At 44.9% G+C, this 15,436-nt stretch overlaps 1 protein-coding gene and 1 long non-coding RNA gene across 5 annotated transcripts in view; one reads left to right on the forward strand and one right to left on the reverse strand.

The window, feature by feature from the left end:
- LOC113642476 (suppressor of cytokine signaling 7-like) overlaps positions 1-5,205 on the forward strand; it is a 9,222-nt gene extending 4,017 nt beyond the window's left edge. For 3 of the 4 annotated variants that reach the window (XM_027146010.2, XM_047808059.1, XM_047808060.1), the window contains 4 exons: positions 2,064-2,192; positions 3,384-3,519; positions 3,705-3,843; positions 4,635-5,205. In XM_027146010.2, coding sequence (XP_027001811.2) covers positions 2,064-2,192; positions 3,384-3,519; positions 3,705-3,822 — 383 coding nt within the window. In that variant the 3' untranslated portion in view covers positions 3,823-3,843; positions 4,635-5,205. Of the gene's footprint in view, positions 1-2,063; positions 2,193-3,383; positions 3,520-3,704; positions 3,844-4,634 lie in introns of those variants that run through there. The other variant, XR_007139401.1, reaches the window with a different exon arrangement.
- Positions 2,003-2,826, reverse strand: LOC125140157. Its single transcript, XR_007139402.1, has 3 exons — positions 2,751-2,826; positions 2,355-2,532; positions 2,003-2,226 (listed from the first exon to the last, which is right to left on the reverse strand). It is a non-coding gene; the product is annotated as an uncharacterized LOC125140157 (long non-coding RNA).
- Positions 5,206-15,436: the final 10,231 nt, after the last annotated feature.

Raw genomic sequence — 15,436 nt, forward strand, 5'->3', positions numbered from 1 at the left:
CACACACACACCCGTATGGAGCACTACAGAGGTACACACACACACACACACACACACACACACACACACACACACACGTTTTGAGCACTACAGAGGTACACACACACACACACACACACACACACACACACACACCTGTATGGAGCACTACAGAGGTACACACACACACACACACACACACACACCTGTATGGAGCTCTACAGAGTTACACACACACACACACACACACACACACACACACACACACCTGTATGGAGCACTACAGAGGTACACACACACACACACACACACACACACACCTGTATGGAGCACTACAGAGCGACACACACACACACACACACACACACACACACCTGTATGGAGCACTACAGAGGTACACACACACACACACACACACACACACACACACACACACACCCGTATGGAGCACTACAGAGGTACACACACACACACACACACACACACCAGTATGGAGCACTACAGAGGTACACACACACACACACACACACACACCTGTATGGAGCACTACAGAGGTACACACACACACACACACACACACACACACCCGTATGGAGCACTACAGAGGTACACACACACACACACACACCCGTATGGAGCACTACAGAGGTACACACACGTCTGTCCCCCCCCCCCCCCCCCCCCCACACACACACACACACCTGTATGGAGCACCACAGAGGTACACACACACACACACACACACACACACACACACACACCACACCCGTATGGAGCACCACAGAGGTACACACACTTCTGTCCCACGCATCCGGTTTCACTCAGAAATCATTTGAATTCTACATGCGTGTGTGTGTATGTATCATCCTTTTAGCACATAACCACAACACACACACACACACACACACACACACACACACACACACACACACACACACACAGCACTGTCTCTGTCCTACTTACAGCATGACAACATCTGTGTAGTTTGCTGGAAGTGTGTGTAGGAACAGGAAGTGGTGAAGAGGCTTAAAAAAGAGGAAGTGTTTCAATTCTGCAGAAAACATTTGTTCCTGTTAGAAAAGTTACAGCTTCAACATTTTACTGTGTCAGCGTTAAGTGTTCCTCTTCTCCTGCTTTACTCTTACATGTAACATGCAATAATATGGCAAACACAGCTGAAGGGGTGTGTGTGTCTGTGTGTGTGTGTGTCTGTGTGTGTCTGTGTGTGTGTGTGTGTGTGTGTGTCTGTGTGTGTGTGTGTGTGTGTGTGTCTGTCTGTGTGTGTGTGTGTGTGTGTCTGTCTGTGTGTGTGTGTGTGTGTGTCTGTCTGTGTGTGTGTGTCTGTCTGTGTGTGTGTGTCTGTCTGTGTGTGTGTGTGTCTGTGTGTGTCTGTGTGTGTGTGTGTGTGTGTGTGTGTCTGTCTGTGTGTGTGTGTGTGTGTGTCTGTGTGTGTCTGTGTGTGTGTGTGTGTGTGTGTGTCTGTCTGTGTGTGTGTGTGTGTGTGTGTGTCTGTGTGTGTGTGTCTGTCTGTGTGTCTGTGTGTCTGTCTGTGTGTCTGTCTGTGTGTGTGTGTCTGTGTGTGTGTCTGTGTGTGTGTGTGTGTGTGTCTGTGTGTGTGTCTGTGTGTGTGTGTGTGTCTGTCTGTCTGTGTGTGTGTGTCTGTCTGTGTGTCTGTGTGTGTGTCTGTCTGTGTGTGTGTCTGTCTGTGTGTGTGTCTGTGTGTGTGTCTGTGTGTGTGTCTGTGTGTGTGTCTGTGTGTGTCTGTCTGTGTGTGTGTCTGTCTGTGTGTGTGTCTGTCTGTGTGTGTGTCTGTGTGTGTCTGTCTGTGTGTGTGTCTGTCTGTGTGTGTGTCTGTCTGTGTGTGTGTCTGTCTGTGTGTGTCTGTGTGTGTCTGTGTGTGTGTGTCTGTGTGTGTGTGTCTGTCTGTGTGTGTGTCTGTCTGTGTGTGTCTGTGTGTGTCTGTGTGTGTGTGTCTGTGTGTGTGTGTCTGTGTGTGTGTGTGTCTGTGGTGTGTGTGTCTGTGTGTGTGTGTCTGTGTGTGTGTGTGTGTGTGTGTGTGTGTGTGTGTGTGTGTGTGTACACAGGGACATTCAGTCTTTGGTGTCACCCTAAATTTGAGGATCGTTGTCACTCAGTGGTGGAGTTTATTGAGCGAGCCATCATGCACTCTAAAAATGGACGATTCCTGTACTTCCTGCGCTCACGAGTTCCAGGTGAGGTCATCATCATCCACCTCTCTCTCATCACCTGTTCCACATCATCCACCTCTCTCTCATCACCTGTTCCACATCATCCACCTCTCTCTCATCACCTGTTCCACATCATCCACCTCTCTCTCATCACCTGTTCCACATCATCCACCTCTCTCTCATCACCTGTTCCACATCATCCACCTCTCTCTCATCACCTGTTCCCCATCATCCACCTCTCTCTCATCACCTGTTCCCCATCATCCACCTCTCTCTCATCACCTGTTCCCCATCATCCACCTCTCTCTCATCACCTGTTCCCCATCATCCACCTCTCTCTCATCACCTGTTCCACATCATCCACCTCTCTCTCATCACCTGTTCCCCATCATCCACCTCTCTCTCACAGCTGTTCCCCATCATCCACCTCTCTCTCACAGCTGTTCCCCATCATCCACCTCTCTCTCACAGCTGTTCCCCATCATCCACCTCTCTCTCACAGCTGTTCCCCATCATCCACCTCTCTCTCACAGCTGTTCCCCATCATCCACCTCTCTCTCACAGCTGTTCCACATCATCCACCTCTCTCTCACAGCTGTTCCCCATCATCCACCTCTCTCTCACAGCTGTTCTTCACTGCACCACCAGGTTTCACCCATCTGTTCTACCTTTACTCTAGCAGGGTGTCTGCTGTAGCCTGTAGAATCTGGTTACTTTAGCACACTGATTGGTCTAAAGGACATAAAGACTAAAATCTGGACCAAGTTCTCACTACTACAAATATGTTGCCAAAGTCACCTACTGATAGAAAGTGACATCATCATGCCATGTTGTCCAATCTTCAGTAGATCAGACTCACACACACTGACTCACAGCTGTCTAAACAACGTATGAACAGATAAGACCACAGGTTACAGCTGTTTATGTAGACCACCTGCTGTGTGTGTCTCATTATTATTATTATTATTTATATTATTATTATTATTTATATTATTATTATTATTATTTATATTATTATTATTATTATTATAATTATTATTATTATTATTATTATTATTGTCATTATTATTATTATTATTATTATTATTATTATTATTGTTGTTGTTGTTGTTGTTATTATTATTATTGTCATTATTATTATTATTGTTATTGTTATTATTGTTATTATTATTATCACTACCCAATGTTTTACGTCAGTACTTGTCTGTTCCCCAGGTCTTCCCCCCACCCCGGTGCAGCTCCTGTACCCAGTGTCACGGTTCAGCAGTGTGAAGTCTCTGCAGCACCTCTGTCGCTTCTGCATCAGACAACTCGTCCGCATAGACCATATACAGGAGCTCCCACTGCCCACGTACACACACACACACACATACACACACACACACACACACACACACACACACACACACACACACACACACACACACACACCCACCATATCGTATACTAACATATATCAATAAACTAACACATTGCTGTGATCTGTCTCATGTGATACACAGATAAGATTTGTCATGCTTTGTTGTTCTCTTTCAGACCGGTCATCGGGTATCTACGGAAATTCTATTTCTATGATCCAGAAGAGGAGAAGAATCTGTCAATCAGAGAATCAGGGCGGGACACCAGCACACAGGAGACGGACTCTCAGACGTAGCAGGACCAGAAAATGGATAGAGTGAGGAAATTAGAAATAAGAAAAGAAACCATTAGAATTCAGGATATAATGTTTCACATATTATTATATAAGAGAATTGCTTTCTAATCTCTTTGTAAAAGTTTTTTTTTACATGGATAAAGTTTTAATGAAAACAAAAATGAGTTAAAATATCACTTTAGGATACGTTTTAAAATGTGCACTTGATCAAATTAAAACATATTTTTAGGCTCATGTTTGTTTTACAATTGAACCTTTAATTGAATGTGATAATAAAAGGGGGGCGTGTTTTAAATATGTAAACATGATGATGATGATGATGATGATGATGATGAAGCACAACCATTTTTAAATACTTTATCTACATTTATATTTGATGTGCACCAACACCTGCTCTAAGTAAAAATCAGAGAATTCTAGTACCACATTCAACCAGCAGGAGGCAGAGTTCTCTCTCAGTACACTTAAAAACCTGTTTACTCTTGTGCACCAATTCTGCTGCAGAAAGTATTGGCACCACCATGTGACCAACAATAGACTCACTTTCTGATTGTGTCTCACACAACCAACAACACTGCTGTAGCTGAACTGATTAGTTTCCTTCCATAAATATGCCGCCACAGATTAACACGTGAATCTTGATTTGTCTTTGAATTAGAACAAATAGAAATAATGTTTCATGGCTTAAATTTGTGTGCAAGCTTTAAATTAAATCGGTCATAATTCTGAGCATTTTGCTGTGGGTTTAATCACAGTGCTCACTGGCTGAAATGTGCTGATGGATAACTCCGTTTCCTTTGTTTCCTTTACAGGTCTTTATTTTTATTTGGAATAAACACACAGCCTGCTGAGACCAAACCTGGTGGAGATGAACGACAGATAGACTACTTTTTTCTTTGTATACACTGAAGGACCTAATCACTGCTCCTGGAGGTGTTGTGATTGTAGTGGAGTTTCTCACAATGATCCTCCCACCAGGAGGGAAGGGGAAGTGGAAACCTGCAGCTGATACAGGATCAGATGTTAATGTGAAGATGTTCTGATGCACTGATGAGCGTTCACATCCTGACATGTGGGACTGTGACAAACTGGACTTATTACTGCTCACATACCAGGTTCTACTCATACTTGTGTTCTTTCATGGTCAGTATAAGGGTAAGGTGTGTGTGTGTGTGTGTACATAGTGTGTGTGTGTGTGTGTGTACATAGTGTGTGTATGATATACATGCAGAAGATCTCTTCTGTCCATCTCTGACTGTTCAGACTGGAGCTACAGGTGGTTCTGTGTAACAGGACTGTGTTCTTGTAAACTCACCACAAACACACAGCTTGGAAATAAACAATGGGCTGATGATTAAAAGTCTCATTGGGGTTTTAGTCCAACTTTCAGTCGTGTACTTCATTATTACTTACACACACACACACGTACACACACGCACGTACACACACACACACGTACACGTACACACACACACACGTACACACACGTACACACACACGTACACACACACACGCACGTACACACACACACACGTACACACACGCACGTACACACACACACACGTACACGTACACACACACACACGTACACACACGTACACACACATGTACACACACACACGCACGTACACACACACACACGTACACACACGCACGTACACACACACACACGTACACGTACACACACACACACGTACACACACGTACACACACACGTACACACACACACACGTACACACACGCACGTACACGTACACACACGCACGTACACGTACACACACGCACACACACGCACGTACACACACGCACGTACACACACACACGTACACGTACACACACGCACGTACACACACGCACGTGTACACACACGCACGTACACACACGCACGTACACACACACACGTACACACACGCACGTACACACACGCACGTACACACACACACGTACACACACGCACGTACACACACGCACGTACACACACACACGTACACACGCACGTACACACACGCACGTACACACACACACGTACACGTACACACACGCACGTACACACACACACGTACACGTACACACACGCACGTACACACACACACGTACACACACACACGTACACACACGTACACACACACGTACACACACACACACACGTACACACACACACACACGTACACACACACACATACACGTACACACACACACGTACACGTACACACACACGTACACACACACACGTACACACACACACATACACGTACACACACACACGTACACGTACACACACACACATACACACACACACACCAACATCCTCCATCACACACACAAACACACACACACGTACACACACACACACACACGTACACACACACACACACACACACACACACCAACATCCTCCATCACACACACATATACACACATACACACACACACGTACACACACACACACGTACACACACACATACACACACATACACACACACACATATACACACGTACACATACACACACATACTCACACACACACACACACGTACACACACACACGTATACACACACACACAAACACACACACACCAACATCCTCCGTCTCACACAAACACACACACACCAACATTCTCCATCACACAAACACACACACGTACAAACACACACACCAACATTCTCCATCACACAAACACACACACCAACATTCTCCATCACACAAACACACACACGTACAAACACACACACCAACATTCTCCATCACACAAACACACACACCAACATTCTCCATCACACAAACACACACGTACAAACACACACACCAACATTCTCCATCACACAAACACACACGTACAAACACACACACACATTCTCCATCACACAAACACACACACCAACATTCTCCATCACACAAACACACACACCAACATTCTCCATCACACAAACACACACACCAACATTCTCCATCACACAAACACACACACCAACATTCTCCATCACACAAACACACACACGTACAAACACACACACACCAACATTCTCCATCACACAAACACACACACCAACATTCTCCATCACACAAACACACACACACACACACACCGACATTCTCCGTCTCACGCACACCAACATTCTCCATCACACAAACACACACACACACACACACACACCAACATTCTCCATCTCACACACAAACACACACACACACACACACACCAACATTCTCCATCTCACACACACACACACACACACACACACACACACCAACATTCTTCATCTTTTGTTAATTCAAGATGGCGGCACGTTCACAACGCGAGGCCCAGCGTCTCTCCAAATGTTGTGATTTGGTAGTAATTTCTCCACAAACTGCAGGTTTCTTCACCCAGACCAGGCTTACACACGTCTCATACAGCTAACAAACGTTACTAGACATCAGTCACAACTACATCGAGCGACTTTCAACAAACTTTGGACTCCCTGATTCAGCTCGGCCGGCAGCGAGACCGTAAACAAAGGAGGGAGAAGCGAAACGGCTTTAGCGCTAGGCTACGGCTAAACCCACATCAACCATCTCTCCCATAACTCTCACAAACAAAATGGATGAACTGCTGCTCCGGATAACATCACACCAGCGGATTAAGGAATGTAAAGTCATGATTTTTACAGAAACGTGGAGCTCAGGGGTCGCAGTGCTTTAAGTTTATCTAACTCTTCCTGTCCTGTACTTGTAAAGCGCTGTAGTTGTGTGTGTAGAGCTTTAGGTGAGACTGAGTCATGAGATGCTCTCACATGTTAAACATCACCTATTGTATTCCTAATACTTAATAATAGTTACTTAGATACTAACAGATACTTAATAATCTCATAAAGTCCTCACTACTGAACTGTGATGGACGTGTGTTCAGATCTCTGGGTTTTTGTTAAACTAGTCACTGTGGTAAATAAAACCCTGGGGTTGTTCTGGTTATTTCCTATGAGTTTGCTCAGGTGCTCAGAGCCCTAGCAGCTTTTACAGCCTGTCTATAGCTGGACATACTGTCCTTATACACAGTTATAATAACCTCTAATTTAGTTTTTCTCCATTTTCACTCAAGGTTACGGGTCTCTCTCTTGAGGGTGTGAGTATGACTATTATACCCCGGGGCAGATGTTTTATCTCTAACCTTCTGTAATCTGACTGGGGCAACAGTGTCTAATGTGCTAGTGAATATAGCGTCTATGCTGTTAGTCATTACATCTAGGTGGTTTGTGTTTGAGGGTACATTAAGAAGTCCAGACAGATCAGGCAGGTTATTTGTGAATCTGTCTTTGGTGGTCAGAATAATGGTTCTACCGAGTCGATAACGTGGTGAGACACAGTTAGTCTGTTCTATAGGTAGTGTGTACATTATGAGGTAATGGTCTGTGATGTCATCACTTTGAGGTATGATATCTATATCAGTGACTTCTATTCTGTGTGATATTATTAAATCTTCTCTACAGCAACAGTTGACAGGAACAGTTCCTTCTGACAGGAACATGTTTGCCTCACAGGCCACATCATCTGTTTTGGACCATATTAACATGTTCCTGGAGAACGTCACTACCATCAAACACGTGAAATTCTTTCCTAATCAGAAGCCGTGCATGATCTCTGAATTCCGTCTCCTGTTGAAAGAAAGAGATGCTGCTCTTAAATCTGGCAAAGCAGAGGACTACAACAGAGCCAGGGCCAACCTGAAAAGAGGCATCAGGAGCCAGACATACATACAAAATCCACATAGAAGAGCACTTCCACAACTCTGAGCCCAGACGCATGTGAAACGGCATCCAGACCATCACAAACCGACACCTCGATCTCAACCAACCAGCAGTGCCTTCCTACCAGACGAACTCAATCACTTTTTTGTTCGTTTCGATCAAGGCTGAGGACATTTCACCTCAACCGCTGACTCTTCTACTGCTCACAGTTCACGTTCACTCTTAACAACAGACATCTATTCAGAGTTTAGCAGAGTGGAGGCACACAAGGCAGCTGGTCCGGACGGCATACCGGGACGTGTTCTGGGAGCATGCGCTGGACGACTGGCACAGGTTTCCATCATACCAGTGCCTAAGCACTCAGCTGCCAAATGTCTGAATGACTTTCGCCCAGTTGCACTAACCGCTATTGTCATGAAGTGCTTTGAGAAACTGGTTCTGAATCGCCTCACATTTTCCCGTCAAGTTTGTTTTTTATAGATCACAACCTTTGCGCGCTTTATAAATGAGACCCCAGAACCTGCAGGGTCATGGACCGTTTTTTTTGGAATTAAGGATAAAACCAACAGGAGGCAGATAAATAAAAAGTATAAACCATATAAATATATGTATATACGTAAATGCGTTTAATTGGCAGTACAAATTAAACTGATTTTGTGATTGTATGGTGTGTATAAAGTGGCACAGTGTTGTGCAGAGTTAAAGTGTCATAGTGCACATACAGGTGAAGATGGGGGGAGGGGTTCAGTACTAGGTCCTGGGTGTTTCCTGTAGTGACGACAAAGTGAAGCTTTCTTGAAGCAGCAAAGCTTTCACCCCAATTGTATCGGGAAAAGGTTCATTACTCGAAGCTTTTCAAATCAGGGCTCGATGAGGACCTCTGCTGGTGAAAGTGCCATCACAGAACGTTCCACAACCAAACAACGTATTTATTTTAGAAGCACAAATTAATGGATTGACACATTAAGGAAATATTAATAAATAAATTGATCAATATATTAAATACACGACCAAAGCAAGTTCCATTGCATACGCATGTTAACTCCAAACAAAAATGTAATAAAGAGAACTTTTTGTATGGTGAATGTGGACATTTTGACTTAAAAAAAAATCTAACTCATGAATGTTGAAGGTACATGGATGGCTAGTCAGCAGTAGTCAGGTGTCCACCTGTTCAGCATGACTATAGTGTCCACCTGTTCAGCATGACTATAGTGTCCACCTGTTCAGCATGACTATATAGTGTCCACCTGTTCAGCATGACTATAGTGTCCACCTGTTCAGCATGACTATATAGTGTCCACCTGTTCAGCATGACTATATAGTGTCCACCTGTTCAGCATGTCTATATAGTGTCCACCTGTTCAGCATGTCTATATAGTGTCCACCTGTTCAGCATGACTATATAGTGTCCACCTGTTCAACATGACTATATAGTGTCCACCTGTTCAGCATGACTATATAGTGTCCACCTGTTCAGCATGACTATATAGTGTCCACCTGTTCAGCATGTCTATATAGTGTCCACCTGTTCAGCATGTCTATATAGTGTCCACCTGTTCAGCATGTCTATATAGTGTCCACCTGTTCAGCATGACTATATAGTGTCCACCTGTTCAACATGACTATAGTGTCCACCTGTTCAGCATGTCTATATAGTGTCCACCTGTTCAGCATGTCTATATAGTGTCCACCTGTTCAGCATGTCTATATAGTGTCCACCTGTTCAGCATGTCTATATAGTGTCCACCTGTTCAGCATGTCTATATAGTGTCCACCTGTTCAGCATGACTATATAGTGTCCACCTGTTCAACATGACTATAGTGTCCACCTGTTCAGCATGTCTATAGTGTCCACCTGTTCAGCATGACTATAGTGTCCACCTGTTCAGCATGACTATAGTGTCCACCTGTTCAGCATGACTATATAGTGTCCACCTGTTCAGCATGTCTATATAGTGTCCACCTGTTCAGCATGACTATATAGTGTCCACCTGTTCAGCATGACTATAGTGTCCACCTGTTCAGCATGACTATATAGTGTCCACCTGTTCAGCATGTCTATATAGTGTCCACCTGTTCAGCATGTCTATATAGTGTCCACCTGTTCAGCATGTCTATATAGTGTCCACCTGTTCAGCATGACTATAGTGTCCACCTGTTCAGCATGACTATATAGTGTCCACCTGTTCAGCATGTCTATATAGTGTCCACCTGTTCAGCATGACTATAGTGTCCACCTGTTCAGCATGACTATATAGTGTCCACCTGTTCAGCATGACTATATAGTGTCCACCTGTTCAGCATGTCTATAGTGTCCACCTGTTCAGCATGTCTATAGTGTCCACCTGTTCAGCATGACTATATAGTGTCCACCTGTTCAGCATGTCTATATAGTGTCCACCTGTTCAGCATGACTATAGTGTCCACCTGTTCAACATGACTATATAGTGTCCACCTGTTCAGCATGACTATATAGTGTCCACCTGTTCAGCATGACTATAGTGTCCACCTGTTCAGCATGTCTATATAGTGTCCACCTGTTCAGCATGACTATAGTGTCCACCTGTTCAGCATGTCTATATAGTGTCCACCTGTTCAGCATGACTATAGTGTCCACCTGTTCAGCATGACTATAGTGTCCACCTGTTCAGCATGACTATAGTGTCCACCTGTTCAGCATGACTATAGTGTCCACCTGTTCAGCATGTCTATATAGTGTCCACCTGTTCAGCATGACTATAGTGTCCACCTGTTCAGCATGTCTATATAGTGTCCACCTGTTCAGCATGTCTATAGTGTCCACCTGTTCAGCATGACTATAGTGTCCACCTGTTCAGCATGACTATATAGTGTCCACCTGTTCAGCATGTCTATATAGTGTCCACCTGTTCAGCATGACTATAGTGTCCACCTGTTCAGCATGTCTATATAGTGTCCACCTGTTCAGCATGACTATAGTGTCCACCTGTTCAGCATGTCTATATAGTGTCCACCTGTTCAGCATGACTATATAGTGTCCACCTGTTCAGCATGTCTATATAGTGTCCACCTGTTCAGCATGACTATAGTGTCCACCTGTTCAGCATGTCTATATAGTGTCCACCTGTTCAGCATGTCTATATAGTGTCCACCTGTTCAGCATGTCTATATAGTGTCCACCTGTTCAGCATGTCTATATAGTGTCCACCTGTTCAGCATGACTATAGTGTCCACCTGTTCAGCATGTCTATATAGTGTCCACCTGTTCAGCATGACTATAGTGTCCACCTGTTCAGCATGTCTATATAGTGTCCACCTGTTCAGCATGTCTATATACACACACAGTCTAAGTGTGAGCTCGTGAACTGGACGTTGTAAGTGTTCTTGAATGAGTGACATTGATTATTATTATAGTCAAGCTGCTGGAGCAAATCACTGGAACTAAAAACAGTGTGAACCATTTAAAAAAAATCATTATTGGTATTAAGCGGTGCACAAAAGGCTTTTCTTGCATTCCTATATTTTTCAACTTATTACTAAAATGTTACACTGAATCGTATAATTGCTCAATGATGAGTGAGGTTTAAGTTATAAATATAGGCGTCACAACAAAACCATATATATCCATTTTATTGGGCGAAATCAAATGAAAGTGTTCCCACATTTCAGATCTTTTTGTAACAGCCTCCATTGATAACTCACAACAATAAGCTCTCCTAAACTCGCTATACAGTAATAGATTCCGTGTAATACTCCAATACGACACACGAGGGCGCTCCGCCGCGTGTCGCGCACGATTTTAATTAAAACCTTTGAATCAGAGAACGAAGCAGTCACGTGGGTGTGTGTGAAACGAAGCTTCGGACGTCTTTGGTCACGTGATTTTGCCAGAACGAATCAAGCTTCAAAACAAAGCTTCAACTCACGCCTCGGAGCCTCGGAGTCACCGGTAACATCACTAGTGTCCTGGTTTAAACTCCGAATGGGAAGAAGCCAAGTCAGAACTATATACAGTGACATAAATACACACACAGGTGCTGGTCATATAAGTAGAATATTATTTCACTAATATCAATAAGTGTAACTTGTGTATTATATTTATTCATTACACACAGACTGCTGATATATTTCATGTGTTTATTTCTTTTAATTTTGATGATTATAGCTGACAACTAAGGAAAATCCCAAACACACACACACACACACACACACACACACACACACACACACACACACACACACACACACACACACAGTGTGTACAGTGAGTGTATCTCAGTGAGTGTGTACAGTGACTGTATCTCAGTGTGTGTGTACAGTGTCTGTACCTCAGTGAGTGTGTACAGTGTCTGTATCTCAGTGAGTGTGTACAGTGTCTGTATCTCAGTGAGTGTGTACAGTGTCTGTATCTCAGTGAGTGTGTACAGTGTCTGTATCTCAGTGTGTGTGTACAGTGTCTGTATCTCAGTGTGTGTGTACAGTGTCTGTATCTCAGTGAGTGTGTACAGTGTCTGTATCTCAGTGTGTGTGTGTGTGTACAGTGTCTGTATCTCAGTGTGTGTGTACAGTGTCTGTATCTCAGTGAGTGTGTACAGTGTCTGTATCTCAGTGAGTGTGTACAGTGTCTGTATCTCAGTGTGTGTACAGTGTCTGTATCTCAGTGTGTGTACAGTGTCTGTATCTCAGTGAGTGTGTACAGTGTCTGTACCTCAGTGAGTGTGTACAGTGTCTGTATCTCAGTGAGTGTGTACAGTGTCTGTATCTCAGTGAGTGTGTACAGTGTCTGTATCTCAGTGAGTGTGTACAGTGTCTGTATCTCAGTGTGTGTGTACAGTGTCTGTACACTGTGCAGGTTTAAACAACATAGATAAAAATGTTGGAAGATGGTTTTAGGCAGGATGGGGAGTGTGAGAGTGAAGTGTGTGTTATAGTTTAATACAGATCCTTGTTGTGTCAAGTCAAGTCAAGTCAAGTCACCTTTATTGTCACATCACCACAGCACATGTGCCATGGTGAGTGAAATTCTTGGGAGCGAGCTCCAGAAATTGCAGAACCATTTACATACAGTAGTTAAGAAACAGAAATTTGAACAATTTACAAACTGGTTAAAAAAATGTGTGAAATGCTCAGTACCAGGTGAAATGTGCAAATGTGGAAAATGTGGAAAAGATGCAATGTGCTCATACATAGTCAGTACACACAGTGTACTACTAGACATATTTACAATGCACTACACATTATATACAGTATGAATTATATATGTGTTTATATATACACACGTGTGCATAAGTATAAATATAAAAAATATCCATCCATCCATCTTCTACCGCTTATCCAGGGCCGGGTCGCGGGGGCAGCAGTCTAAGCAGGGATGCCCAGACTTCCCTCTCCCCAGACACTTCCTCCAGCACTTCCGGGGGAATACCGAGGCGTTCCCAGGCCAGCCGAGAGACATAGTCCCTCCAGCTTGTTCTAGGTCTTCCCCGGGGCCTCCTCCTGGTTGGACATGCCTGGAACATCTCCCCAGGGAGGCGTCCAGGAGGCATCCGAAACAGATGCCCGAGCCACCTCAGCTGACTCTTCTCGATGTGGAGGAGCAGCGGCTCTACTCTGAGCTCCTCCCGAGTGACCGAGCTCCTCACTTTATCTCTAAGGGAGCGCCCAGCCACCCTGCGGAGGAAACTCATTTCGGCCGCCTGTATCCGGGATCTTGTCCTTTCAGTCATGACCCAAAGCTCATGACCATAGGTGAGGGTAGGAACATAGATCGACTGGTAAATAGAGAGCTTCGCCTTGTGGCTCGGCTCTTTCTTCACCACAACAGATCGGTATATCGACCGCATCACTGCCGAAGATACACCAATCCACCTGTCGATCTCCCGCTCCATCCTTCCCTCACTCGTAAATGAGACCCCAAGATACTTAAACTCCTCCACTTGAGGCAGGAGCTCTCCACCAACCTGAAGAAAAAGCCACCCTTTTCCGACTGAGAACCATGGCCTCGGACTTGGAGGTGCTGATTCTCATCCCCGCCGCTTCACACTCGGCTGCAAACCGTCCCAGTGCACGCTGAAGGTCCTGATTTGAGGAAGCCAGCAGGACAACATCATCTGCAAAAAGCAGAGACGAAATCCTGTGGTCCCCAAACCGGACTCCCTCCAGCCCCCGACTGCGCCTAGAAATCCTGTCCATATAAGTAACAGTCAAAAGACACAGTCGAAAGCCTTTTCCAGATCCACAAAGCACATGTGGACTGGTTGGGCAAACTCCCATGAACCCTCCAGAAAGCTGGCGAGGGTATAGAGATGGTCCAGTGTTCCACGACCGGGACGAAACCCGCATTGTTCCTCCTGAATCCGAGGTTCGACTATCGGCCGAATTCTCCTCTCCAGTACCCTGGCATAGACTTTTCCAGGGAGGCTGAGGAGTGTGTTCCCCCTATAGTTGGAACACACCCTCCGGTCCCCCTTCTTGAACAGAGGGACCACCACCCCAGTCTGCCAGTCCAGAGGCACTGTCCCCAACCGCCACGCGATGTTGCAGAGGCGTGTCAACCAAGACTGCCCCACAACATCCAGAGACTTGAGGTACTCAGGGCGGATCTCATCCACCCCCGGTGCCTTGCCACTGAGGAGCTTCTCAACTACCTCAGTGACCTCAGCTTGGGGAATCGACGAGTCCACAACTGAGCCCCCACCCTCTGCTTCCTCAGTGGAAGACATGTTGGTGGGGTTGAGGAGAACCTCGAAGTATTCCTTCCACCGTCCGAGGATGTCCCCAGTCGAAGTCAGCAGATTCCCACTCCCACTGTAAACAGTGTGAGCAGGGCACTGCTTCCCCCTCCTGAGGCGCCGGACGGTTTGCCAGAATTTCTTCGAGGCCAACCGATAGTCCTTCTCTCCTTCAT

Source organism: Tachysurus fulvidraco, chromosome 24 (genome assembly GCF_022655615.1).
Source record: "Tachysurus fulvidraco isolate hzauxx_2018 chromosome 24, HZAU_PFXX_2.0, whole genome shotgun sequence".
NCBI classification, from domain to species: Eukaryota; Metazoa; Chordata; class Actinopteri; order Siluriformes; family Bagridae; genus Tachysurus; species Tachysurus fulvidraco.